Source organism: Bombina bombina, chromosome 1 (genome assembly GCF_027579735.1).
Source record: "Bombina bombina isolate aBomBom1 chromosome 1, aBomBom1.pri, whole genome shotgun sequence".
Lineage (NCBI taxonomy): Eukaryota > Metazoa > Chordata > Amphibia > Anura > Bombinatoridae > Bombina > Bombina bombina.
Genome location: NC_069499.1, coordinates 852,101,000 through 852,127,160, shown reverse-complemented (window position 1 = coordinate 852,127,160; position 26,161 = coordinate 852,101,000). Strand labels below are relative to the sequence as shown.

Sequence of the window (26,161 nt, the reverse complement as noted above, 5' to 3'; positions counted from 1 at the left end):
CCAGAATAAACAACAAACAAAGAAGATGTTTGTCTGAAATCTTTAGTGGCCTCTAAATAGAATTTTAGAGCACGGACTACGTCCAAATTGTGTAACAAACGTTCCTTCTTTGAAACTGGATTCGGACACAAAGAAGGTACAACTATCTCCTGGTTAATATTTTTGTTGGAAACAACTTTCGGAAGAAAACCAGGCTTAGTACGCAAAACCACCTTATCTGCATGGAACACCAGATAGGGCGGAGAACACTGCAGAGCAGATAACTCAGAAACTCTTCTAGCAGAAGAAATTGCAACCAAAAACAAAACTTTCCAAGATAATAACTTAATATCTACGGAATGTAAGGGTTCAAACGGAACCCCTTGAAGAACTGAAAGAACTAGATTAAGACTCCAGGGAGGAGTCAAAGGTCTGTAAACAGGTTTGATTCTAACCAGAGCCTGAACAAACGCTTGAACGTCTGGCACAGCTGCCAGCCTTTTGTGAAGTAAAACAGATAAAGCAGAGATCTGTCCCTTCAGAGAACTTGCAGATAATCCTTTCTCCAAACCTTCTTGTAGAAAGGATAGAATCTTAGGAATTTTTATCTTGTTCCATGGGAATCCTTTAGATTCACACCAACAGATATATTTTTTCCATATTTTATGGTAAATTTTTCTAGTTACAGGCTTTCTAGCCTGAATCAGAGTATCTATTACAGAATCTGAAAACCCACGCTTTGATAAAATCAAGCGTTCAATCTCCAAGCAGTCAGTTGGAGGGAAACCAGATTCGGATGTTCGAATGGACCTTGAACAAGAAGGTCCCGTCTCAAAGGTAGCTTCCATGGTGGAGCCGATGACATATTCACCAGGTCTGCATACCAAGTCCTGCGTGGCCACGCAGGAGCTATCAAGATCACCGAAGCCCTCTCCTGATTGATCCTGGCTACCAGCCTGGGAATGAGAGGAAACGGTGGGAATACATAAGCTAGGTTAAAGGTCCAAGGTGCTACTAGTGCATCTACTAGAGAGTCGCCTTGGGATCCCTGGATCTGGACCCGTAACAAGGAACCTTGAAGTTCTGACGAGAGGCCATCAAATCCATGTCTGGAATGCCCCATAATTGAGTTATTTGGGCAAAGATTTCCGGATGGAGTTCCCACTCCCCCGGATGGAATGTCTGACGACTCAGAAAATCTGCTTCCCAATTTTCCACTCCTGGGATGTGGATTGCAGACAAGTGGCAGGAGTGATCCTCCGCCCATTGAATTATCTTGGTCACTTCCTCCATCGCCAGGGAACTCCTTGTTCCCCCCTGATGGTTGATATATGCAACAGTCGTCATGTTGTCTGATTGAAACCTTATGAATTTGGCCTTTGCTAGATGAGGCCAAGCTTTGAGAGCATTGAATATCGCTCTCAGTTCCAGAATGTTTATCGGGAGAAGAGATTCTTCCCGAGACCATAGACCCTGAGCTTTCAGGGGTTCCCAGACCGCGCCCCAGCCCACCAGACTGGCGTCGGTCGTGACAATGACCCACTCTGGTCTGCGGAAGCTCATTCCCTGTGACAGGTTGTCCAGGATCAGCCACCAACGGAGTGAATCTCTGGTCCTTTGATCTACTTGAATCGTCGGAGACAAGTCTGTATAATCCCCATTCCACTGTCTGAGCATGCACAGTTGTATTGGTCTTAGATGAATTCGTGCAAAAGGAACTATGTCCATTGCTGCAACCATCAATCCTATTACTTCCATGCACTGCGCTATGGAAGGACGAAGAACAGAATGAAGTACTTGACAAGAGCTTAGAAGTTTTGATTTTCTGACCTCTGTCAGAAAAATCCTCATTTCTAAGGAATCTATTATTGTTCCCAAGAAGGGAACTCTTGTTGACGGGGACAGAGAACTTTTTTCTTTGTTCACCTTCCATCCGTGAGATCTGAGAAAGGCTAGGACGATGTCCGTATGAGCCTTTGCTTTTGACAGAGACGACGCTTGAATCAGGATGTCGTCCAAGTAAGGTACTACTGCAATGCCCCTTGGTCTTAGAACCGCTAGAAGGGACCCTAGTACCTTTGTGAAAATTCTCGGAGCAGTGGCTAATCCGAATGGAAGTGCCACAAACTGGTAATGCTTGTCCAGAAAAGCGAACCTTAGGAACTGATGATGTTCCTTGTGGATAGGAATATGTAGGTACGCATCCTTTAAATCCACCGTGGTCATAAATTGACCTTCCTGGATGGTAGGAAGGATCGTTCGAATGGTTTCCATTTTGAACGATGGAACCCTGAGAAATTTGTTTAGGATCTTGAGATCTAAAATTGGTCTGAATGTTCCCTCTCTTTTGGGAACTATGAACAGGTTGGAGTAAAACCCCATCCCTTGTTCTCCTATTGGAACTGGATGAATTACTCCCATCTTTAACAGGTCTTCTACACAATGTAAGAATGCCTGTCTTTTTATTTGGTTTGAAGATAATTGAGACCTGTGGAACCTTCCCCTTGGGGGTAGTTCCTTGAATTCCAGGAGATAACCCTGAGAAACTATTTCTAGTGCCCAAGGATCCTGAACATCTCTTGCCCAAGCCTGAGCAAAGAGAGAAAGTCTGCCCCCCACCAGATCCGGTCCCGGATCGGGGGCCATCCCTTCATGCTGTTTTGGTAGCAGTGGCAGGCTTCTTGGCCTGCTTACCCTTGTTCCAGCCTTGCATCGGTCTCCAGGCTGGTTTGGGTTGAGAAGTATTACCCTCTTGCTTAGAGGATGTAGAATTAGAGGCTGGTCCGTTTCTGCGAAAGGGACGAAAATTAGGCTTATTTTTAGCCTTAAAAGACCTATCCTGAGGAAGGGCGTGGCCCTTTCCCCCGGTGATGTCTGAAATAATCTCTTTCAAATCAGGACCAAACAGTGTTTTACCCTTGAAAGGGATGTTAAGCAATTTTGTCTTGGAAGACACATTCGCTGACCAAGACTTTAGCCAAAGCGCTCTGCGCGCCACGATAGCAAACCCTGAATTTTTCGCCGCTAATCTAGCTAATTGCAAAGCGGCATCTAAAATAAAAGAGTTAGCCAATTTAAGTGCTTGAACTCTGTCCATAACCTCCTCATACGAAGATTCTTTATTGAGCGACTTTTCTAGTTCTTCGAACCAGAAACACGCTGCTGTAGTGACAGGAACAATGCATGAAATTGGTTGTAGAAGGTAACCTTGCTGAACAAACATCTTTTTAAGCAAACCCTCTAATTTTTTATCCATAGGATCTTTGAAAGCACAACTGTCTTCTATAGGAATAGTAGTGCGTTTGTTTAGAGTAGAAACTGCCCCCTCGACCTTGGGGACTGTCTGCCATAAGTCCTTTCTGGGGTCGACTATAGGAAATAATTTCTTAAATATAGGGGGAGGAACAAAAGGTATGCCGGGCCTTTCCCACTCCTTATTTACTATGTCCGCCACCCGCTTGGGTATAGGAAAAGCATCGGGGGGCACCGGAACCTCTAGGAACTTGTCCATCTTACATAATTTCTCTGGAATGACCAAATTGTCACAATCATCCAGAGTAGATAATACCTCCTTAAGCAGTGCGCGGAGATGTTCTAATTTAAATTTAAACGTTACAACATCAGGTTCAGCTTGTTGAGAAATTTTTCCTGAATCTGAAATTTCTCCCTCAGACAAAACCTCCCTCCTGGCCCCTTCAGATTGGTGTGAGGGTATGTCAGAACAGTTATCATCAGCGTCCTCTTGCTCTTCAGTGTTTAAAACAGAGCAATCGCGCTTTCTCTGATAAGTAGGCATTTTGGATAAAATGTTTGCAATAGAATTATCCATTACAGCCGTTAATTGTTGCATGGTAATAAGTATTGGCGCACTAGATGTACTAGGGGCCTCTTGTGTGGGCAAAACTGGTGTAGACACAGAAGGGGATGATGCAGTATCATGCTTACTCCCCTCATTTGAGGAATCATCTTGGGCAATATCATTATCTGTGGCAGCATTGTCCCTACTTTGTTTGGACACTATGGCACAATCATCACATAAATTTAAATGGGGAGAAACCTTGGCTTTCATACATATAGAACATCGCTTATCTGATGGTTCAGACATGTTAAACAGGCTTAAACTTGTCAACAAGGCACAAAAAACGTTTTAAAATAAAACCGTTACTGTCACTTTAAATTTTAAACTGAACACACTTTATTACTGAATATGTGAAAAAGTATGAAGGAATTGTTCAAAATTCACCAAAATTTCACCACAGTGTCTTAAAGCCTTAAAAGTATTGCACACCAAATTTGGAGCCGTTTTTACATTTAACCCCTATACAGTCCCAGGTATCTGCTTTGCTGAGACCCAACCAAGCCCAGAGGGGAATACGATACCAAATGACGCCTTCTATAAGCTTTTTCAGTGGTTCTTAGCTCCTCACACATGCATCTGCATGCCTTGCTCTCCAAAAACAACTGCGCATTAGTGGCGCGAAAATGAGGCTCTGCCTATGACTAGAAAAGGCCCCCATCTGAAAAAGGTGTCCAATACAGTGCCTGCCGTTTTTTTAAAACAATCCCCAAGATTATAATAACTATTAAGAGATATAATCTGCCAAATATGCTTAGTAAAGTAATCGTTTTAGCCCAGAAAAATGTCTACCAGTTTTTTAAGCCCTTATGAAGCCCTTTATTCTTTTACTTAATCTAAGAAAATGGCTTACCGGTCCCTATAGGGGAAATGACAGCCTTCCAGCATTACAAAGTCTTGTTAGAAATGTGGCCAGTCATACCTCCAGCAGAAAAGTCTGCCAACTGTTTCCCCCAACTGAAGTTACTTCATCTCAACAGTCCTGTGTGGAAACAGCAATCGATTTTAGTAACGTTTGCTAAAATCATCTTCCTCTTACAAACAGAAATCTTCATCTCTTTTCTGTTTCAGAGTAAATAGTACATACCAGCACTATTTTAAAATAACAAACACTTGATTGAAGGATAAAAACTACATTTAAACACCAAAAAACTCTTAACCATCTCCGTGGAGATGTTGCCGGTGCAACGGCAAAGAGAATGACTGGGGTAGGCGGAGCCTAGGAGGGATCATGTGACCAGCTTTGCTGGGCTCTTTGCCATTTCCTGTTGGGGAAGAGAATATCCCACAAGTAAGGATGACGCCGTGGACCGGACACACCTATGTTGGAGAAACTAGGTTACTAAATCTATGGTCTCTCTAAGAAGAGTTGGACAAAACACAATTTTCTACACACAAAAAAAGAGGAGTTTAATATCCTTCTAAGAAAGATGATTTATTATCTTGTTACAGCCAAGCTAACACATAATGTGGACTGGATTTACCCTCCAGGACAAAGAAGCTCTTACCATCTGAAACACAACACGTCCTCTCTCCTTTTCACATGTCTGGAAAATGACACGCTCAGTGGGTGCAACATAGTCCACTGTCTGTAGAACCTCTGACAGGGAGAGAAAAGGAGACCAATTAGAGAGGGCAAAAATAAAACCAATTAAAAAAGGAATTACAATAAATATGGAAGGAATCAGATAATCAGATGGGAGATTACAAGAGGATAAAATAGCTGTAGCAGAAAAATGGAACAGAGAGAGAGTTTTATGTTAGAGACAGGCTGCAGCATTGTGGTATGTTACCATAAGCATTGGCCACCACAATATACTATGTACTGTGTGCATTTCATTGTGGTTGCAAGGAACAGATAGTCATTTATAAAAATAAGCTTATTAAAGTCTATACAATCACAGTTTAATGTTGTCACCAAAGCAGACTTATAATATGTAGTGACAGAATGGCTTTGAAATGCTGCCACCGTATAAGCAAATATTGCAAATGTTGACCTACTATAATGTTAAAACAAAGTCACATTCAGAATGTAATGTTAGGGATGAGTTGCGGCCTTCTAAGGAAGTCTTGATAGCTGCTTCCCAAAGCAACATTTTGATTTGATAACCAACAAGTACACTTGAGTACACTTACCTGCCACAAACATTTTATTTTTTTTAATCCTCTCACCTGACTTTGCCAGCACCAATCTATAAAAAAAAGTCTGCTGCACCTGTTCTATATAGGTTGCAAGGATAACCAAAAGGTACGTGTGCATAATATAGTGGCTGCACAGTGTAAACTCATTACACTCCCTTATGGGGTTTGCCTTGGTGCTGGTGATCCATTATGTCAGTTAAACACACAGCATTTTATTAGTGCATGCATATAACTATGTGTTAAAACCCTTCCAACTGGGTTAAACACATAATTAAAGTCAGCATTAGGGCAGCAAGGTGCTACTGAGACCTAGCTGAACAAGTCTGGAGGGCCAATGACAAGAGGCATGTGTGTACCTAGCTTTGTCTTTTAAAAAAGGATATCAAGAGAAGTACATTTGATAATAGAAGTAAATTGAAAAGTTTTAAAATTGCCTGCTCTGTAAATACAGATTTTTGGATGTTGCGCTTTCACTCTAATATACCCAGCACCAAATACAGCAGGATGCTGCTGTCTGTGGCCATATTAGGCATTTATTTTAGCTCATTAGATGTTTCCTTCTCATAAATAGAAATGTTCTTTACGATTTTGCATCTCTGCAACTAGTTTATACTCTTTATCTGTCACCTTTCAATCTGGATGGTACATTTTAACTGGCACATTGCACTGTTGTCATAATCTGGCACATTCTCTGCTAGATTCTTTGCTAGACACATTTCACTGAAGGTATTCACCTAAACTCTGTCTGCATCTGGGCGTTTTTTTTATGCCACACAATGGATACTACTCTCTCTTCCCTGCACCAAACTCATTCCACAGTGTATATATTTGTGTTATTATACAGATCCATAGCACTAATCTTGTTAAATAATAGTTTACTTTAGGAGTGAGAGACAATAAGGGGAGATAAGAAGATGAGGAGAGAGCTAGAAGTGAGAGATGGTGAGTAGAGTACAGAAAAATAGGGAGGAAGGGGAGTGTGAAGAGAGAGTAAGGAAAGAGAACAAACAGAGAAAGAGGGTGAGGAGAGAGAGAGAGAGAGAGAGAGAGAGAGAGGGGGAGTGTGTGAATAATGGGAATAAGGGGAAAGTGAAAAGACAGAGGGAGAAGAGTGTGTGAATAGATGGGATGAGGAGAGAGTGAGTAGAGAGAGAGATTGAGAAGTATGTGTGAATAGAGGGGATGAGGAGAGAATGAGGGAGAGAGAAAGGGGGAGAAGAGTGTGTGAAGAGGGGATGAGGAGAGAGTCAGGGAGAAGAGTGTGAAGACAGAGAGGAAGAAGAGTGTGTGAATAGAGGGGATGAGGAGGGAGTGAGTAGAGACAGAGGAAGAAGAGTGTGTGTGAATAGAGGGGGTGAGGAGAGAGTGAGGGAGAAGAGAGTGTGAATAGAGGGGATGAGGAGAGAGTGAGTAGAGAGAGAGGAAGAAGAGTGTGTGAATAGAGGGGGTGAGGAGAGAGTGAGGGAGAAGAGTGTGTGAATAGAGGAGATGAGGAGAGAGTGAGTAGAGACAGATGGAGAAGAGTATGAATAGAGGGGGTGAGGAGAGAGAAGGAGAAGAATGTGAATACAGAGAGGGAGAAGAGTGTGTGAATAGAGGGGATGAGGAGAGAATGAGGGGGGAGAGAGAGAGAGAGAGAGAGAGAGAGAGAGGGAGAAGAGTGTGTGAGGAGGGGATGAGGAGAGAGTCAGGGAGAAGAGTGTGAGGACAGAGAGGAAGAAGAGTGTGTGAATAGAGGGGATGAGGAGAGAGTGAGGGAGAAGAAAGTGTGAAAAGAGTGGATGAGGAGAGAGTGAGTAGAGAGAGGAAGAAGAGTGTGTGTGAATAGAGAGGGTGAGGAGAGAGTGAGTAGAGACAGATGGAGAAGAGTATGAATAGAGGGGGTGAGGAGAGAGAAGGAGAAGAGTGTGAATACAGAGAGGGAGAAGAGTGTGTGAATAGAGGGGGTGAGGAGAGAGTGAGTAGAGACAGAGATGGAGAAGAGTGTGTGAATAGAGGGGATGAGGAGAGAGTGAGTAGAGACAGAGATGGTGAAGAGTGTTTGAATAGAGGGGATAGGGAGAGAGTGGGTAGAGACAGAGATGGAGAAGAGTGTGTGAATAAAGGGGATGGTCAGAGAGTGAGTAGAGATAGAGAGAGAGGGAGAAGAGTGTGAATACAGAGACGGAGAAGAGTGTGTGAATAGAGGGGGTGAGGAGAGAGTGAGTAGAGACAGAGGAAGAAGAGTGTGTGAATAGAGGGGATGAGGAGGGAGTGAGTGGAAACAGAGGAAGAAGAGTGTGTGAATAGAGGGGGTGAGGAGAGAGTGAGTAGAGACAGAGATGGAGAAGAGTGTGTGAATAGCGGGGATGATGAGAGAGTGAGTAGACACAGAGGAAGAAGAGTGTGTGAATAGAGGGGGTGAGGAGAGAGTGAGTAGAGACAGATGAAGAAGAGTATGAATAGAGGGGGTGAGAAGAGAGAGAGAAGGAGAAGAGTGTGAATACAGAGAGGGAGAAGAGTGTGTGAATAGAGGGGGTGAGGAGAGAGTGAGTAGAGACAGAGGAAGAAGAGTGTGTGAATAGAGGGGATGAAGAGGGAGTGAGTAGAGACAGAGGAAGAAGAGTGTGTGAATAGAGGGGGTGAGGAGAGAGTGAGTAGAGACAGAGGAAGAAGAGTGTGTGAATAGAGGGGATGAGGAGAGAGTGAGTAGAGGGAGAGATGGAGAAGAGTGTGTGAATAGAGGGGGTGAGGAGAGAGTGAGTAGAGACAGAGGAAGAAGAGTGTGTGAATAGAGGGGATGAGGAGGAAGTGAGTAGAGACAGATGAAGAAGAGTATGAATAGAGGGGGTGAGAAGAGAGAGAGAAGGAGAAGAGTGTGAATACAGAGAGGGAGAAGAGTGTGTGAATAGAGGGGGTGAGGAGAGAGTGAGTAGAGACAGAGGAAGAAGAGTGTGTGAATAGAGGGGATGAGGAGGGAGTGAGTAGAGACAGAGGAAGAAGAGTGTGTGAATAGAGGGGGTGAGGAGAGAGTGAGGGAGAAGAGTGTGTGAATAGAGGAGATGAGAAGAGAGAGAGTGAGTAGAGACAGATGAGGAAGAGTATGAATAGAGGGGGTGAGAAGAGAGAGAGAAGGAGAAGAGTGTGAATACAGAGACGGAGAAGAGTGTGTGAATAGAGGGGGTGAGGAGAGAGTGAGTAGAGAGAGAGATGGGTGAGTGTGTGAATAGAGGGGATGAGTAGAGAGAGAGGGAGAAGAGTGTGAATACAGAGAGGGAGAAGAGTGTGTGAATAGAGGGGGCGAGGAGAGAGTGAGTAGAGACAGAGATGGAGAAGAGTGTGTGAATAGAGGGGACGAGGAGAGAGTGAGTAGAGACAGAGATGCGGAAAAGTGTGTGAATAGAGGAGATAGGGAGAGAGTGAATAGAGACAGAGATGGAGAAGAGTGTGTGAATAGAGGGGATGATGAGAGAGTGAGTAGAGACAGAGAGAGAGGGAGAAGAGTGTGAATACAGAGAGGGAGAAGAGTGTGTGAATAGAGGGGGTGAGGAGAGAGTGAGGGAGAAGAGTGTGTGAATAGAGGAGATGAGGAGACAGTGAGTAGAGACAGATGGAGAAGAGTATGAATAGAGGGGGTGAGGAGAGAGAAGGAGAAGAATGTGAATACAGAGAGGGAGAAGAGTGTGTGAATAGAGGGGATGAGGAGAGAATGAGGGGGGAGAGAGAGAGAGAGAGAGAGAGAGAGAGAGAGAGGGAGAAGAGTGTGTGAGGAGGGGATGAGGAGAGAGTCAGGGAGAAGAGTGTGAGGACAGAGAGGAAGAAGAGTGTGTGAATAGAGGGGGTGAGGAGAGAGTGAGTAGAGACAGATGAAGAAGAGTATGAATAGAGGGGGTGAGAAGAGAGAGAGAAGGAGAAGAGTGTGAATACAGAGAGGGAGAAGAGTGTGTGAATAGAGGGGGTGAGGAGAGAGTGAGTAGAGACAGAGGGGATGAAGAGGGAGTGAGTAGAGACAGAGGAAGAAGAGTGTGTGAATAGAGGGGGTGAGGAGAGAGTGAGTAGAGACAGAGGAAGAAGAGTGTGTGAATAGAGGGGATGAGGAGAGAGTGAGTAGAGGGAGAGATGGAGAAGAGTGTGTGAATAGAGGGGGTGAGGAGAGAGTGAGTAGAGACAGAGGAAGAAGAGTGTGTGAATAGAGGGGATGAGGAGGAAGTGAGTAGAGACAGATGAAGAAGAGTATGAATAGAGGGGGTGAGAAGAGAGAGAGAAGGAGAAGAGTGTGAATACAGAGAGGGAGAAGAGTGTGTGAATAGAGGGGGTGAGGAGAGAGTGAGTAGAGACAGAGGAAGAAGAGTGTGTGAATAGAGGGGATGAGGAGGGAGTGAGTAGAGACAGAGGAAGAAGAGTGTGTGAATAGAGGGGGTGAGGAGAGAGTGAGGGAGAAGAGTGTGTGAATAGAGGAGATGAGAAGAGAGAGAGTGAGTAGAGACAGATGAGGAAGAGTATGAATAGAGGGGGTGAGAAGAGAGAGAGAAGGAGAAGAGTGTGAATACAGAGACGGAGAAGAGTGTGTGAATAGAGGGGGTGAGGAGAGAGTGAGTAGAGAGAGAGAGATGGGTGAGTGTGTGAATAGAGGGGATGAGTAGAGAGAGAGGGAGAAGAGTGTGAATACAGAGAGGGAGAAGAGTGTGTGAATAGAGGGGGCGAGGAGAGAGTGAGTAGAGACAGAGATGGAGAAGAGTGTGTGAATAGAGGGGACGAGGAGAGAGTGAGTAGAGACAGAGATGCGGAAAAGTGTGTGAATAGAGGAGATAGGGAGAGAGTGAATAGAGACAGAGATGGAGAAGAGTGTGTGAATAGAGGGGATGATGAGAGAGTGAGTAGAGACAGAGAGAGAGGGAGAAGAGTGTGAATACAGAGAGGGAGAAGAGTGTGTGAATAGAGGGGGTGAGGAGAGAGTGAGGGAGAAGAGTGTGTGAATAGAGGAGATGAGGAGACAGTGAGTAGAGACAGATGGAGAAGAGTATGAATAGAGGGGGTGAGGAGAGAGAAGGAGAAGAATGTGAATACAGAGAGGGAGAAGAGTGTGTGAATAGAGGGGATGAGGAGAGAATGAGGGGGGAGAGAGAGAGAGAGAGAGAGAGAGAGAGAGGGAGAAGAGTGTGTGAGGAGGGGATGAGGAGAGAGTCAGGGAGAAGAGTGTGAGGACAGAGAGGAAGAAGAGTGTGTGAATAGAGGGGATGAGGAGAGAGTGAGGGAGAAGAAAGTGTGAAAAGAGTGGATGAGGAGAGAGTGAGTAGAGAGAGGAAGAAGAGTGTGTGTGAATAGAGAGGGTGAGGAGAGAGTGAGTAGAGACAGATGGAGAAGAGTATGAATAGAGGGGGTGAGGAGAGAGAAGGAGAAGAGTGTGAATACAGAGAGGGAGAAGAGTGTGTGAATAGAGGGGGTGAGGAGAGAGTGAGTAGAGACAGAGATGGAGAAGAGTGTGTGAATAGAGGGGATGAGGAGAGAGTGAGTAGAGACAGAGATGGTGAAGAGTGTTTGAATAGAGGGGATAGGGAGAGAGTGGGTAGAGACAGAGATGGAGAAGAGTGTGTGAATAAAGGGGATGGTCAGAGAGTGAGTAGAGATAGAGAGAGAGGGAGAAGAGTGTGAATACAGAGACGGAGAAGAGTGTGTGAATAGAGGGGGTGAGGAGAGAGTGAGTAGAGACAGAGGAAGAAGAGTGTGTGAATAGAGGGGATGAGGAGGGAGTGAGTAGAAACAGAGGAAGAAGAGTGTGTGAATAGAGGGGGTGAGGAGAGAGTGAGTAGAGACAGAGATGGAGAAGAGTGTGTGAATAGCGGGGATGATGAGAGAGTGAGTAGACACAGAGGAAGAAGAGTGTGTGAATAGAGGGGGTGAGGAGAGAGTGAGTAGAGACAGATGAAGAAGAGTATGAATAGAGGGGGTGAGAAGAGAGAGAGAAGGAGAAGAGTGTGAATACAGAGAGGGAGAAGAGTGTGTGAATAGAGGGGGTGAGGAGAGAGTGAGTAGAGACAGAGGAAGAAGAGTGTGTGAATAGAGGGGATGAAGAGGGAGTGAGTAGAGACAGAGGAAGAAGAGTGTGTGAATAGAGGGGATGAGGAGAGAGTGAGTAGAGGGAGAGATGGAGAAGAGTGTGTGAATAGAGGGGATGAGGAGGAAGTGAGTAGAGACAGATGAAGAAGAGTATGAATAGAGGGGGTGAGAAGAGAGAGAGAAGGAGAAGAGTGTGAATACAGAGACGGAGAAGAGTGTGTGAATAGAGGGGGTGAGGAGAGAGTGAGTAGAGAGAGAGAGATGGGTGAGTGTGTGAATAGAGGGGATGAGTAGAGAGAGAGGGAGAAGAGTGTGAATACAGAGAGGGAGAAGAGTGTGTGAATAGAGGGGGCGAGGAGAGAGTGAGTAGAGACAGAGATGGAGAAGAGTGTGTGAATAGAGGGGACGAGGAGAGAGTGAGTAGAGACAGAGATGCGGAAAAGTGTGTGAATAGAGGAGATAGGGAGAGAGTGAATAGAGACAGAGATGGAGAAGAGTGTGTGAATAGAGGGGATGATGAGAGAGTGAGTAGAGACAGAGAGAGAGGGAGAAGAGTGTGAATACAGAGAGGGAGAAGAGTGTGTGAATAGAGGGGGTGAGGAGAGAGTGAGGGAGAAGAGTGTGTGAATAGAGGAGATGAGGAGAGAGTGAGTAGAGACAGATGGAGAAGAGTATGAATAGAGGGGGTGAGGAGAGAGAAGGAGAAGAATGTGAATACAGAGAGGGAGAAGAGTGTGTGAATAGAGGGGATGAGGAGAGAATGAGGGGGGAGAGAGAGAGAGAGAGAGAGAGAGAGAGAGAGGGAGAAGAGTGTGTGAGGAGGGGATGAGGAGAGAGTCAGGGAGAAGAGTGTGAGGACAGAGAGGAAGAAGAGTGTGTGAATAGAGGGGATGAGGAGAGAGTGAGGGAGAAGAAAGTGTGAAAAGAGTGGATGAGGAGAGAGTGAGTAGAGACAGAGGAATAAGAGTGTGTGAATAGAGGGGATGAGGAGAGAGTGAGTAGAGACAGAGGAATAAGAGTGTGTGAATAGAGGGGGTGAGGAGAGAGTGAGTAGAGATAGAGAGAGGAAGAAGAGTGTGTTAATAGAGGGGATGAGGAGAGAGTGAGTAGAGGGAGAGATGGAGAAGAGTGTGTGAATAGAGGGGATGAGGAAAGAGTGAATAGAAAAAGAGAGGGAGAAGAGTGTGAATAGAAATGATGAGTGAGTGAATAGTGGAGATGAGGAAAGAGGGAGTAGAGAGAGAGGGAGAAGATTGTGTAAATAGAAATGATGAGGCGTGAGTAGAGACAGAGATGGAGAATAGTGTGTGAATAAAGGAGATGAGGCGAGAGTGAGGGAGAAGTGTGTGAATAGAAGGGATAAGGAGAAAGTGAGAGGGAGAAGAGTGTGTGAAGAAGGGGACGAGGAGAGAATGAGTAGAGACAGATGGAGAAGAGTATGAATAGAGGGAGTGAGGAGAGAGAAGGAGAAGAGTGTGAATACAGAGAGGGAGAAGAGTGTGTGAATAGAGGGGGTGAGGAGAGAGTGAGTAGAGACAGAGATGGAGAAGAGTGTGTGAATAGAGGGGATGAGGAGAGAGTGAGTAGAGACAGAGATGGTGAAGAGTGTTTGAATAGAGGGGATAGGGAGAGAGTGAGTAGAGACAGAGATGGAGAATAGTGTGTGAATAAAGGGGATGATCAGAGAGTGAGTAGAGATAGAGAGAGAGGGAGAAGAGTGTGAATACAGAGAGGGAGAAGAGTGTGTGAATAGAGGGGGTGAGGAGAGAGTGAGTAGAGACAGAGGAAGAAGAGTGTGTGAATAGAGGGGATGAGGAGGGATTGAGTAGAGACAGAGGAAGAAGAGTGTGTGAATAGAGGGGGTGAGGAGAGAGTGAGTAGAGACAGAGATGGAGAAGAGTGTGTGAATAGAGGGGATGAGGAGAGAGTGAGTAGAGACAGAGGAAGAAGAGTGTGTGAATAGAGGGGGTGAGGAGAGAGTGAGTAGAGACAGATGAAGAAGAGTATGAATAGAGGGGGTGAGAAGAGAGAGAGAAGGAGAAGAGTGTGAATACAGAGAGGGAGAAGAGTGTGTGAATAGAGGGATGAGGAGAGAGTGAGTAGAGACAGAGGAAGAAGAGTGTGTGAATAGAGGGGATGAGGAGGGAGTGAGTAGAGACAGAGGAAGAAGAGTGTGTGAATAAAGGGGGTGAGGAGAGAGTGAGTAGAGACAGAGGAAGAAGAGTGTGTGAATAGAGGGGATGAGGAGAGAGTGAGTAGAGGGAGAGATGGAGAAGAGTGTGTGAATAGAGGGGATGAGGAGGGAGTGAGTAGAGACAGATGGAGAAGAGTATGAATAGAGGGGGTGAGGAGAGAGAAGGAGAAGAATGTGAATACAGAGAGGGAGAAGAGTGTGTGAATAGAGGGGATGAGGAGAGAATGAGGGGGGGGAGAGAGAGAGAGAGAGAGAGAGAGAGAGAGAGAGAGAGAGAGAGAGAGAGAGAGAGAGAGAGAGAGAGAGAGAGAGAGAGAGAAGAGTGTGTGAGGAGGGGATGAGGAGAGAGTCAGGGAGAAGAGTGTGAGGACAGAGAGGAAGAAGAGTGTGTGAATAGAGGGGATGAGGAGAGAGTGAGGGAGAAGAAAGTGTGAAAAGAGTGGATGAGGAGAGAGTGAGTAGAGACAGAGGAATAAGAGTGTGTGAATAGAGGGGATGAGGAGAGAGTGAGTAGAGACAGAGGAATAAGAGTGTGTGAATAGAGGGGGTGAGGAGAGAGTGAGTAGAGATAGAGAGAGGAAGAAGAGTGTGTTAATAGAGGGGATGAGGAGAGAGTGAGTAGAGGGAGAGATGGAGAAGAGTGTGTGAATAGAGGGGATGAGGAAAGAGTGAATAGAAAAAGAGAGGGAGAAGAGTGTGAATAGAAATGATGAGTGAGTGAATAGTGGAGATGAGGAAAGAGGGAGTAGAGAGAGAGGGAGAAGATTGTGTAAATAGAAATGATGAGGCGTGAGTAGAGACAGAGATGGAGAATAGTGTGTGAATAAAGGAGATGAGGCGAGAGTGAGGGAGAAGTGTGTGAATAGAAGGGATAAGGAGAAAGTGAGAGGGAGAAGAGTGTGTGAAGAAGGGGACGAGGAGAGAATGAGTAGAGAGAGAGGAAGAAGAGTGTGTGTGAATAGAGAGGGTGAGGAGAGAGAGAGTAGAGACAGATGGAGAAGAGTATGAATAGAGGGGGTGAGGAGAGAGAAGGAGAAGAGTGTGAATACAGAGAGGGAGAAGAGTGTGTGAATAGAGGGGGTGAGGAGAGAGTGAGTAGAGACAGAGATGGAGAAGAGTGTGTGAATAGAGGGGATGAGGAGAGAGTGAGTAGAGACAGAGATGGTGAAGAGTGTTTGAATAGAGGGGATAGGGAGAGAGTGAGTAGAGACAGAGATGGAGAATAGTGTGTGAATAAAGGGGATGATCAGAGAGTGAGTAGAGATAGAGAGAGAGGGAGAAGAGTGTGAATACAGAGAGGGAGAAGAGTGTGTGAATAGAGGGGGTGAGGAGAGAGTGAGTAGAGACAGAGGAAGAAGAGTGTGTGAATAGAGGGGATGAGGAGGGATTGAGTAGAGACAGAGGAAGAAGAGTGTGTGAATAGAGGGGGTGAGGAGAGAGTGAGTAGAGACAGAGATGGAGAAGAGTGTGTGAATAGAGGGGATGAGGAGAGAGTGAGTAGAGACAGAGGAAGAAGAGTGTGTGAATAGAGGGGGTGAGGAGAGAGTGAGTAGAGACAGATGAAGAAGAGTATGAATAGAGGGGGTGAGAAGAGAGAGAGAAGGAGAAGAGTGTGAATACAGACAGGGAGAAGAGTGTGTGAATAGAGGGATGAGGAGAGAGTGAGTAGAGACAGAGGAAGAAGAGTGTGTGAATAGAGGGGATGAGGAGGGAGTGAGTAGAGACAGAGGAAGAAGAGTGTGTGAATAAAGGGGGTGAGGAGAGAGTGAGTAGAGACAGAGGAAGAAGAGTGTGTGAATAGAGGGGATGAGGAGAGAGTGAGTAGAGGGAGAGATGGAGAAGAGTGTGTGAATAGAGGGGATGAGGAGGGAGTGAGTAGAGACAGATGAAGAAGAGTATGAATAGAGGGGGTGAGTAGAGAGAGAGAAGAAGAAGAGTGTGAATACAGAGAGGGAGAAGAGTGTGTGAATAGAGGGGGTGAGGAGAGAGTGAGTAGAGACAGAGGAAGAAGAGTGTGTGAATAGAGGGGATGAGGAGGGAGTGAGTAGAGACAGAGGAAGAAGAGTGTGTGAATAGAGGGGGTGAGGAGAGAGTGAGGGAGAAGAGAGTGTGAATAGAGGGGATGAGGAGAGAGTGAGGGAGAAGAGTGTGTGAATAGAGGAGATGAGAAGAGAGTGAGTAGAGACAGAGATGGGGAAGAGTGTGTGAATAGAGGAGATAGGGAGAGAGTGAGTAGAGACAGAGATGGAGAAGAGTATGTAAATAGAGGGGATGATGAGAGAGTGAGTAGAGAGAGAGGGAGAAGAGTGTGTGAATAGAGGGGGTGAGGAGAGAGTGAGTAGAGACAGAGATGGAGAAGAGTGTGTGAATAGAGGGGACGAGGAGAGAGTGAGTAGAGACAGAGATGGGGAAGAGTGTGTGAATAGAGGAGATAGGGAGAGAGTGAATAGAGACAGAGATGGAGAAGAGTGTCTGAATAGAGGGGATGATGAGAGAGTGAGTAGAGACAGAGAGAGAGGGAGAAGAGTGTGAATACAGAGAGGGAGAAGAGTGTGTGAATAGAGGGGGTGAGGAGAGAGTGAGTAGAGATAGAGAGAGGAAGAAGAGTGTGTTAATAGAGGGGATGAGGAGAGAGTGAGTAGAGGGAGAGATGGAGAAGAGTGTGTGACTAGAGGGGATGAGGAAAGAGTGAATAGAGACAGAGAGGGAGAAGAGTGTGAATAGAAATGATGAGTGACTGAATAGTGGAGATGAGGAAAGAGGGAGTAGAGAGAGAGGGAGAAGAGTGTGTAAATAGAAATGATGAGGCGTGAGTAGAGACAGAGATGGAGAATAGTGTGTGAATAAAGGAGATGAGGCGAGAGTGAGGGAGAAGTGTGTGAATAGAAGGGATAAGGAGAAAGTGAGAGGGAGAAGAGTGTGTGAAGAAGGGGACGAGGAGAGAATGAGTAGAGACAGAGATGGAGAAGAGTGTGTGAATAGAGGGGATGAGGAAAGAGTGAGTAGAGACAGAGAGGGAGAAGAGTGTGAGGAGAGAGAGAGAGAGAGAGAGAGGGGGGGGGGGAGGGAGAAGAGTGTGTGAATAGAGGGGATAGGGAGAGAGTGAGCAGAGACTGAGATGAAGAAGAGTGTGTAAATAGAGGGGATGAGGAAAGAGTGAGTAGAGACAGAGAGGGAGAAGAGTGTGAAGAGAGAGGGAGAGAGAGAGAGAGAGAGAGGGGGGGGAGGGAAAAGAGTGTGAAGAGAGAGAAGAGTGTGTGAATAGAGGGGATGAGAAAAGAGAGAGAGAGGGAGAAGAGTGTGTGAATAGAGGAGATAAGGAGAGAGAGAGAGTAAAGGCAGAGATGGAGAAGAGTGTGTGAATAGAGGGGATGAGGAGAGTGAGTAGAGAGAGGGAGAAGAGTGGGTAAAAAGAAATGATGAGGAGTGAGTAGAGACAGTGATTGGAAGGAGTGTGTGAATAGAGGAGATGAGGAGAGAGTGAGGGAGAAGAGTGTGAATAGAAGGGATAAGGAGTGAGGAGTGAGTGAGAGGGAGAAGGGATGAGGAAAGAGTGAGTAGAGACAGAGAGGGAGAAGAGTGTGTAAATTACAAATTATGCTTACCTGATAATTTCCTTTTCTTCTGATGGAAAGAATCCACAGCTACATTCATTACTTTTGGGAAATAAGAAACAGCCCACCAGGAGGAGGCAAAGACATCCCAGCCAAGCTTAAATACTCCTCCCATTCCCCTCATACCCCAGTCATTCTGCCGAGGAACAAGGAACAGTAGAAGAAATATCAGGGTGAAAAGTTGCCAGAAGAATACAAGGACGCCCCAAATAAAATTACGGGTGGGGAGCTGTGGACTCTTTCCATCAGAAGAAAAGGAAATTATCAGGTAAGCATAATTTATGTTTTTCTTCTTAAATGGAAAGAGTCCACAGCTGCATTCATTACTTTTGGAAAAACAATACCCAAGCTATATAGGACACTGAATGCCAAGACGGGAGGGTACAATAGGCGGCCCATACTGAGGGCACCAGGCCTGAACCACTACCCAATAAAAAATCCCGCTTCGTCCGAAGCCCTTGAGAAAAATTCTTAAAGGAAAAGCCCCAATGACACTGACTCGCAGCTAGTCCAGAGCCAAACTAAAGACCGCAAAACGGACTCGACTGAGCCAACAGTCTACCAAGAGACACCGTCGCCCAACAAACACCACTCACCTCTCACAAATGAAGGGGATACCAGCCGAAACCACCAAGGGGACAAGGCAAAAGAGAACCGAGGAAACCGAAAGGTTCCATAATACACAAAAGAACACCTACAAGAGTGGGCCCAGCTCACAGAGACCCAAATGGACCCAAACAGGGAAACAGCCTATACCAAGCGAAACCCGGGATAAGACATGGCACAGAGACAGAATAGACATCTCTACAACGTTCTGCAAGCATGGAATTCAAATGAGCAGGCAAAGTCCTCCCAGCGTTTAAACATAGAATACCAAAGTATTCGACCATGAATAGTGTGCAACAGACCCAGGTGAAAAACACCAAGTTTGAAAACACAGAGTCCATAACAGGATGACACAGAAGGTGCTTGCGAGGAAGAAGAAGCAGTCAAGCAAGAAACAGACCGCAAAAGCAACCCCCAGAGGGAACGCTCCAGACAACCTAAGCTGCCATCGAGTCCCCCCAAGAAGGAAAGTATACCCTCAGATCCCGAAGGACGAGAAAACCTTCTTCTGAAATCAATGGAGCAAGGTAAAAGAAAATCTATATCCTAGTAGACTGAGCTAACAGGATAGACTCAAGCTCACACATCCAGAGGAGACTGCGACCCGAACGCAGTGCCTCAGACCGCTCGGTCACCCTGACCTGCAGACCCACCCAGCTGGAACAACCCAGCCTCAGGGATCCAAGACGGGGGAACAAAGGAATCCCGAAACTGGTACAGGAACGAGCATAAAGATAGCAGAGCCATCACCACCCGACTCTGACAACAGACAAGGCCATAGACCTAAGGATAAATCAAAACAAAGGCCCAACAAGTCTGACTTGGAGCCAGCAAGACCCCAGGGGGAACCAATCCCACCTTTCCACCTCCCGTCCAGGAGAAGCCCCAAGAAGGGACTCCATCTCCCTAGGGAGGAGAACATCCCCTAAGAAAAGGGATGAGGCCGGAAGGGCAACCACTGTTCTCAAGGCCCAACGCCACCGGCCAATGGGAAGATAAATACCTAACACTAATGTCCTAGAAATGGACCCCCCTACAAGTAGCTTGACAAGCAGAGGCACAGCCAACCCATTTGCCTGCAAAGCAGAGATCCACGGGTACACTGGCAAGCTGACCAGGGGAATGCAACCCTAAGGCGCACCAGAAATTGGACATCCAGCACCAGCAGCTGGGTATGAACCAACAACTCTAGAGGCGCAAGCCACACAGCCAACCACTAGATGACATGGGCTACTCTGTTGAAAAGAGTAATAAGTACTCCAAAAATCTGGCCACCATGACCAGGACAAGTAGATGGAGCAAGGACATCGCCCAAGTTCCCACTACCGTGGAACACCCCGACCAGCATTGAGATCCAAGATTCCAAAACAACCCAAGACTGGGTCAGGAAAAAGGCCAAGTGAAGCTTCAGAAAGCGGAAGTCTCAGGGAGAAAAACAGGTACGGGCATCTAATAGTTCAGGCAAACCTTTACCCTAGAACTAAACACCCCAACTGGCCAAAAAGCCAGACCTAAGGGAAATGGATGCCTGAACTATTAGGTGCCCGGACAGCGAGAAGAACTCGAAAGCCCCGACCAAGGAAGGAACCACCCTTAGCAAAAGTCCAACGCTCCAAGGAGCAAGGCTAGAAGTCACATAAAGAGACTTCTCAAAGCCTCAGGACAACATAAGGGATACCTAGAGGTCAACAAAACCCTTCTAGCAGGGCTATTCCCCCCATCAGCTCCACACAATCAGAGGACACAGGGAAAAGAAAGGCGTTAAGCCTTCCCAGCTATGGGAAAACCCAAGCTAAAAGTCCCCACAGGGATCAACCATCACCCGGAACGCAGATCCCTAAAAGGAGATATAACTCACCCGGAGACAATGGAAGAAGACCCAAAGGTCTCATAACTCAGACAGACAGTATACATCCAAGAGTAAGAGCTGCATCTAGATACACTATAAACAGCTTACACACACACATTCACGGTGCCAAAAGCTGCAACTGGTTTCAAACTGGAAACCTTCCGCATGCTAGACAGCTTTCCATACAAGCTGTTGGATCAAGCCCCAACAGGACCAATCCAGAGGCCTAAACTGAAGGCCCAACCGCCAACCTGCGGTAATGGGGCACTAATCCCTCCAACCCTCCCCGCATGGAGGAGAAAACTCTAGGTTCTGATGAAATCAGATGTTAGATAGAGTGACGCAGCAGAACACTCCCCTGCCCGGTCATCTATGACTGAAGGATATAAGGACAAACAATCTTTCCCGGGTCACGAACCCACCGGTCCTCTCGAATGCTTAGTTGAACATGAAAAAAAATGATAACCTGAGCACGCTACGCTTCTACTGAACCAGCCCAGCAGAAACAACGCAACGTGTCTGAACAGGGCAAGGCCGAACGAACCCGACAGGACCAGCCTGCACCAAGGGTCCTAACCGGCAAGAGGCATAAATTCTCCCTCATAGGGGAAAAAAAGAAAACAGACATCTTTAACATAGGACTAACATGTCCAAAACAACTTCCGAAGAAGTAACAAAGAGTATCAATCCCAGATGGTTCCAGAAGGAAACATAAACAAATAAAATATAAGGCAACCCAGAGGTTAACGCCCAAAAAGACACAGGCCTACCCGCAGGACCAGCCAAACGGAGCCCTATCTTTCAAAAACTAGGAAAGATCTCAAACAAATGACAAACAGGAGATTACCTCATCCCCACATGTCTAATGAGGTGTACCATTTGAATTAGCAGACTGAAAATCCCCATATCTGGTCACGATAGGGTCATTCAATAATGAAAAACATGTCTGAGCAATACGCAAAGACACGCAATACTGTAACGAAAGGCACAAGATTTAGGGACAGTTACACCAGCGGGAACTGTAGAAGTCCTCCCCAAGGCGGAAGGCCCGGGACAATAGGGCACAAGCACATTCTCAAAGAAACGTCTGGACTCTGCAGACGAACAATTGCCAACATTATGTGGAAGCAAAAAAAGTGCTGCAACCTCTGGGGGGGAACACGCCACCCTGCATGGAGGAATCATAAACTGGGTTACCCGCATGTGTAGAAGTATGAATTGGTAGGGAACTCGCCTCTCGGAGGATGGGACCCCCAGAGGCGGATGGCTCAGCAGTCCCTTGATTCCCCGAGCCCGAGGAACCAGGCGCTCTCATGTGGCATAGGGAACAAAACTGGTTGACGTGTCAACGAAGCAAATGCGGGTTTGTCACCGGAATCGGTATCAGAATCCTCCGTAACTGAATATGAAATGAGCACAGTCTCAGCATCAGAATCCTCCATACTGGATAGAGGAAATATCAATATGGACTAAAGTAGTAAAACAAAAAAGGCACCTGACACCCACAATGGCTGGGGCACTCACCACCTCCTATGACCAGACCCCTGCGGACTAGAATATCTCCTTCGCCACATGGTCGGGAATGCGGAAATAGGGAATGGAACGTAACCACGCCCGAACACAAGGTGAACCGTACAGTCCAAAAAAGCACGCCCAACCAAAAAGTTGCGTCACTTCCAAAGGCCTCAAAGTTCCAACCACGAGCCCGTAAACATCACACATAAGCAGGTTGAATCACATAACAAACATGGTTATAAACCCCCCTGTTCAATAATCCCCCTCAGGAGATATTAACTCGCGATTCCAAGATACTAACAGAGACTCACTGAGACCCTTATATCATATAGTTAGACCCGAAAGGTGTTGTAGCCTCTCAAGAAAACATTCACATTACAGTATATTGATGATAAAGTAAAATGAAACGATCTTACCGGAATCTACGCTGTGGAACAGGAACACAGCCTTTCAAGTGTGACGAATAGTGGCATCGCCTCCGCCATGGACTTGAGAGAAGAAAGCAGGAAGCGGAGCGAAGTTCGACAACGCCAATTGCTTGAGGAGCTGTTAATATGAGTCGGGATGGTTTCGCAGAAAGACTCTTCCTGCATCTCAGGACTATAACTTTCATCCAAGCTCTCACTGAGAGACTGACAGGACTACTTAAAACTCCTGTCCCATGCCGAAGAGTACTACCCTCCATAAGAGACAAAAACCAAAAATGTAAAATTCTGACACTTCTCTGCCAAACTCCTGGGACGAAAGGCAAAGAATAACTGGGGGATGAGGGGAGTGGGAGGAGTATTTAAGCCTTTGTGTGGGGTGTCTTTGCCTCCTCCTGGTGGGCAGGTTCATATTTCCCAAAAGTAATGAATGCAGCTATGGACTCTTTCCATTTAAGAAGAAAAGAAGGGATGAGGAGAGCGTGATGAGAGAGAGAGAGAGAGAGAGAGAGAGAGAGAGAGAGAGGTGTGTGAATAGAGGGGATGAGCAAAAACATAATTTATGCTTACCTGATAAATTTATTTCTCTTGTAGTGTAGTCAGTCCACGGGTCATCCATTACTTATGGAATATATCTCTTCCTAACAGGAAGCTGCAAGAGGATCACCCAAGCAGAGCTGCTATATAGCTCCTCCCCTCACATGTCATATTCAGTCATTCGACCAAAACCAGACGAGAAAGGAGAAACCATAGGGTGCAGTGGTGACTGGAGTTTAATTAAAATTTAGATCTGCCTTAAAGACAGGGCGGGCCATGGACTGACTACACTACAAGAGAAATAAATTTATCAGGTAAGCATAAATTATGTTTTCTCTTGTTAAGTGTAGTCAGTCCACGGGTCATCCATTACTTATGGAATACCAATACCAAAGCTAAAGTACACGGATGAAGGGAGGGACAAGGCAGGAACCTTAAACAGAAGGAACCACTGCCTGAAGCACCTTTCTCCCAAAAATAGCCTCCGAAGAAGCAAAAGTGTCAAATTTGTAAAATTTTGAAAAAGTGTGAAGTGAAGACCAAGTTGCAGCCTTGCAAATCTGTTCAACAGAGGCCTCATTTTTAAAGGCCCAGGTGGAAGCCACAGCTCTAGTAGAATGAGCTGTAATCCTTTCAGGAGGCTGCTGTCCAGCAGTCTCATAGGCTAAACGTATTATGCTACGAAGCCAAAAAGAGAGAGAGGTAGCCGAAGCCTTTTGACCTCTTCTCTGTCCAGAATAAACGACAAACAGGGAAAAAGTTTGACGAAAATCTTTAGTTGCCTGCAAATAGAACTTCAGGGCACGGACTACGTCCAGATTATGCAAAAGTCGTTCCTTCATTGAAGAAGGGTTAGGACACAGTGATGGAACAACAATCTCTTGATTGATATTCCTGTTAGTAACTACCTTAGGTAAGAACCCAGGTTTAGTACGCAGAACTACCTTGTCTGAATGAAAAATCAGATAAGGAGAATCACAATGTAAGGCAGATAACTCAGAGACTCTTCGAGCCGAGGAAATAGCCATCAAAAAGAGAACCTTCCAGGATAACAGCTTGATATCAATGGAATGAAGGGGTTCAAATGGAACGCCTTGAAGAACGTTAAGAACTAAGTTTAAGCTCCACGGCAGAGCAACAGTCTTAAACACAGGCTTAATCCTAGCTAAAGCCTGACAAAAAGCCTGAACGTCTGGAACTTCTGCCAGACGTTTGTGTAGAAGAATAGACAGAGCAGAAATCTGTCCCTTTAACGAACTAGCAGATAAGCCCTTTTCTAAACCCTCTTGTAGAAAAGACAATTTCCTAGGAATCCTAACCTTACTCCATGAGTAACTCTTGGATTCGCACCAATATAAATATTTACGCCATATCTTATGGTAAATTCTTCCGGTAACAGGCTTCCTAGCCTGTATTAAGGTATCAATAACCGACTCCGAGAAGCCACGCTTTGATAGAATCAAGCGTTCAATCTCCATGCAGTCAGCCTCAGAGAAATTAGATTTGGATGGTTGAAAGGACCCTGAATTAGAAGGTCTTGTCTCAGAGGCAGAGACCACGGTGGGCAGGACGACATGTCCACTAGGTCTGCATACCAGGTCCTGCGTGGCCACGCAGGCGCTATCAGAATCACCGAAGCTCTCTCCTGTTTGATCTTGGCAATCAAACGAGGAAGCATCGGAAATGGTGGAAACACATAAGCCATGTTGAAGACCCAAGGGGCTGTCAGAGCATCTATCAGCACCGCTCCCGGGTCCCTGGACCTGGATCCGTAACAAGGAAGCTTGGCGTTCTGGCGAGACGCCATGAGATCCAGATCTGGTTTGCCCCAACGATGAATCAGTTGAGCAAAGATCTCCGGATGAAGTTCCCACTCCCCCGGATGAAAAGTCTGGCGACTTAGAAAATCCGCCTCCCAGTTCTCCACGCCTGGGATGTAAATCGCTGACAGGTGGCAAGAGTGAGACTCTGCCCAGCGAATTATCTTTGAGACTTCCAACATCGCTAGGGAACTTCTGGTTCCCCCTTGATGGTTGATGTAAGCCACAGTCGTGATGTTGTCCGACTGAAATCTGATGAACCTCAGAGTTGCTAACTGAGGCCAAGCTAGGAGAGCATTGAATATTGCTCTTAATTCCAGAATATTTATTGGGAGGAGTTTCTCCTCCTGAGTCCATAGTCCCTGAGCCTTCAGGGAGTTCCAGACTGCGGTAATTCAAAAACGAGAAGAGGCACCGGGTAATTTCACAAACAAAAACGTCCTTTATTAAAGTGTTAAAACAGGAGACACTTCGGAAAAAGCCTTAATCCTCAAGGGCAAAGGTGGAGTGGAGGTACCCCACGTACCCTGGTGCTGACATGTTTCGGCAAATGCTGTAATCGTAGCTGAGGGTGTAAGCTTGTTTGCTTATTTAAAGACACAAATCACATGTGATAGGTTAAAAAACTAATGTGCTACGTGGGTGACACCCACCTCCACCTGTAGTATATATATATGCCCTAATCTAGGATGTAATACCATACTATTCACTCTATGCACAATTTTATCTGTCACATATGTTAACCAAATTAATACTATATTAATAATATCATTCACTAAACATTCCTTGTCATGTATATGAATGTAAAAACGCAAAAATTGAAAAACAGTTTAGTAATTAATTATGAATGATGAAATTAAAAATAAAAATAAAAATAAAAATTAATACATATATATGGACCTGTAAGATGACACTATACAGGAGGCACCAGAGAGTTATTTTTATCAACTTACACTAAATGGCATTTTTGCATATAACTATATTTTACTTTAGTGTGCTTACATTAGGATATATTAAATCACTTTCTTAGCCATGTGTGTAGTTACCTAGGGGGAAGTTTATCCATAAATTTATATATACATACATATACTTATAAGCATGTATCAGCATTATAGTGTTTTGTCTTGAATACACAGGTTAACACCAGAAATTAATTAAATCATATTCAGAGTTTAGCCCTTTGGGCACTCTGGTGTGCAACCTGTGTATCCAAAACACCTCCCTTTTGAGGAGCAAATTCTCCCTATCACCTCCCCTATTATGTGTGTTTACCACTTCAATAATTGTCCATGACAATGTCCCTGGATCCTTATTGTGTTTTATCTTGAAGTGATTCACTAGGGGGGTAGTGAGTTTGCCTTGCTTAATGTCATTTATATGTTCCCTTATCCTGGTTCTGACTTGTCGAGACGTTTGACCTGTGTATTGAACGTCACATGTGTCACAGCTGAGGAGATAGACTGCATACGTGGACCTACAATTGAAGAGCGCCCTATGTGCAAATGTCTCTCCTGAATAGGCACTCCTAAATATATTTCCTAATTTTGCATGCCCACAAGCTATGCAGCTGCTAAAATTACACTTGTAA

At 45.6% G+C, this 26,161-nt stretch overlaps 1 protein-coding gene across 2 annotated transcripts in view; it reads right to left on the bottom strand.

Moving 5' to 3' along the window:
• Positions 1–26,161, bottom strand: part of DUS2 (dihydrouridine synthase 2) — a 438,383-nt gene that overhangs the window by 296,393 nt on the left and 115,829 nt on the right. For both annotated transcript variants that reach the window (XM_053699495.1, XM_053699494.1), the window contains exon 4: positions 5,344–5,435. In XM_053699495.1, coding sequence (XP_053555470.1) covers positions 5,344–5,435 — 92 coding nt within the window. The remainder of the gene's footprint in view (positions 1–5,343; positions 5,436–26,161) is intronic.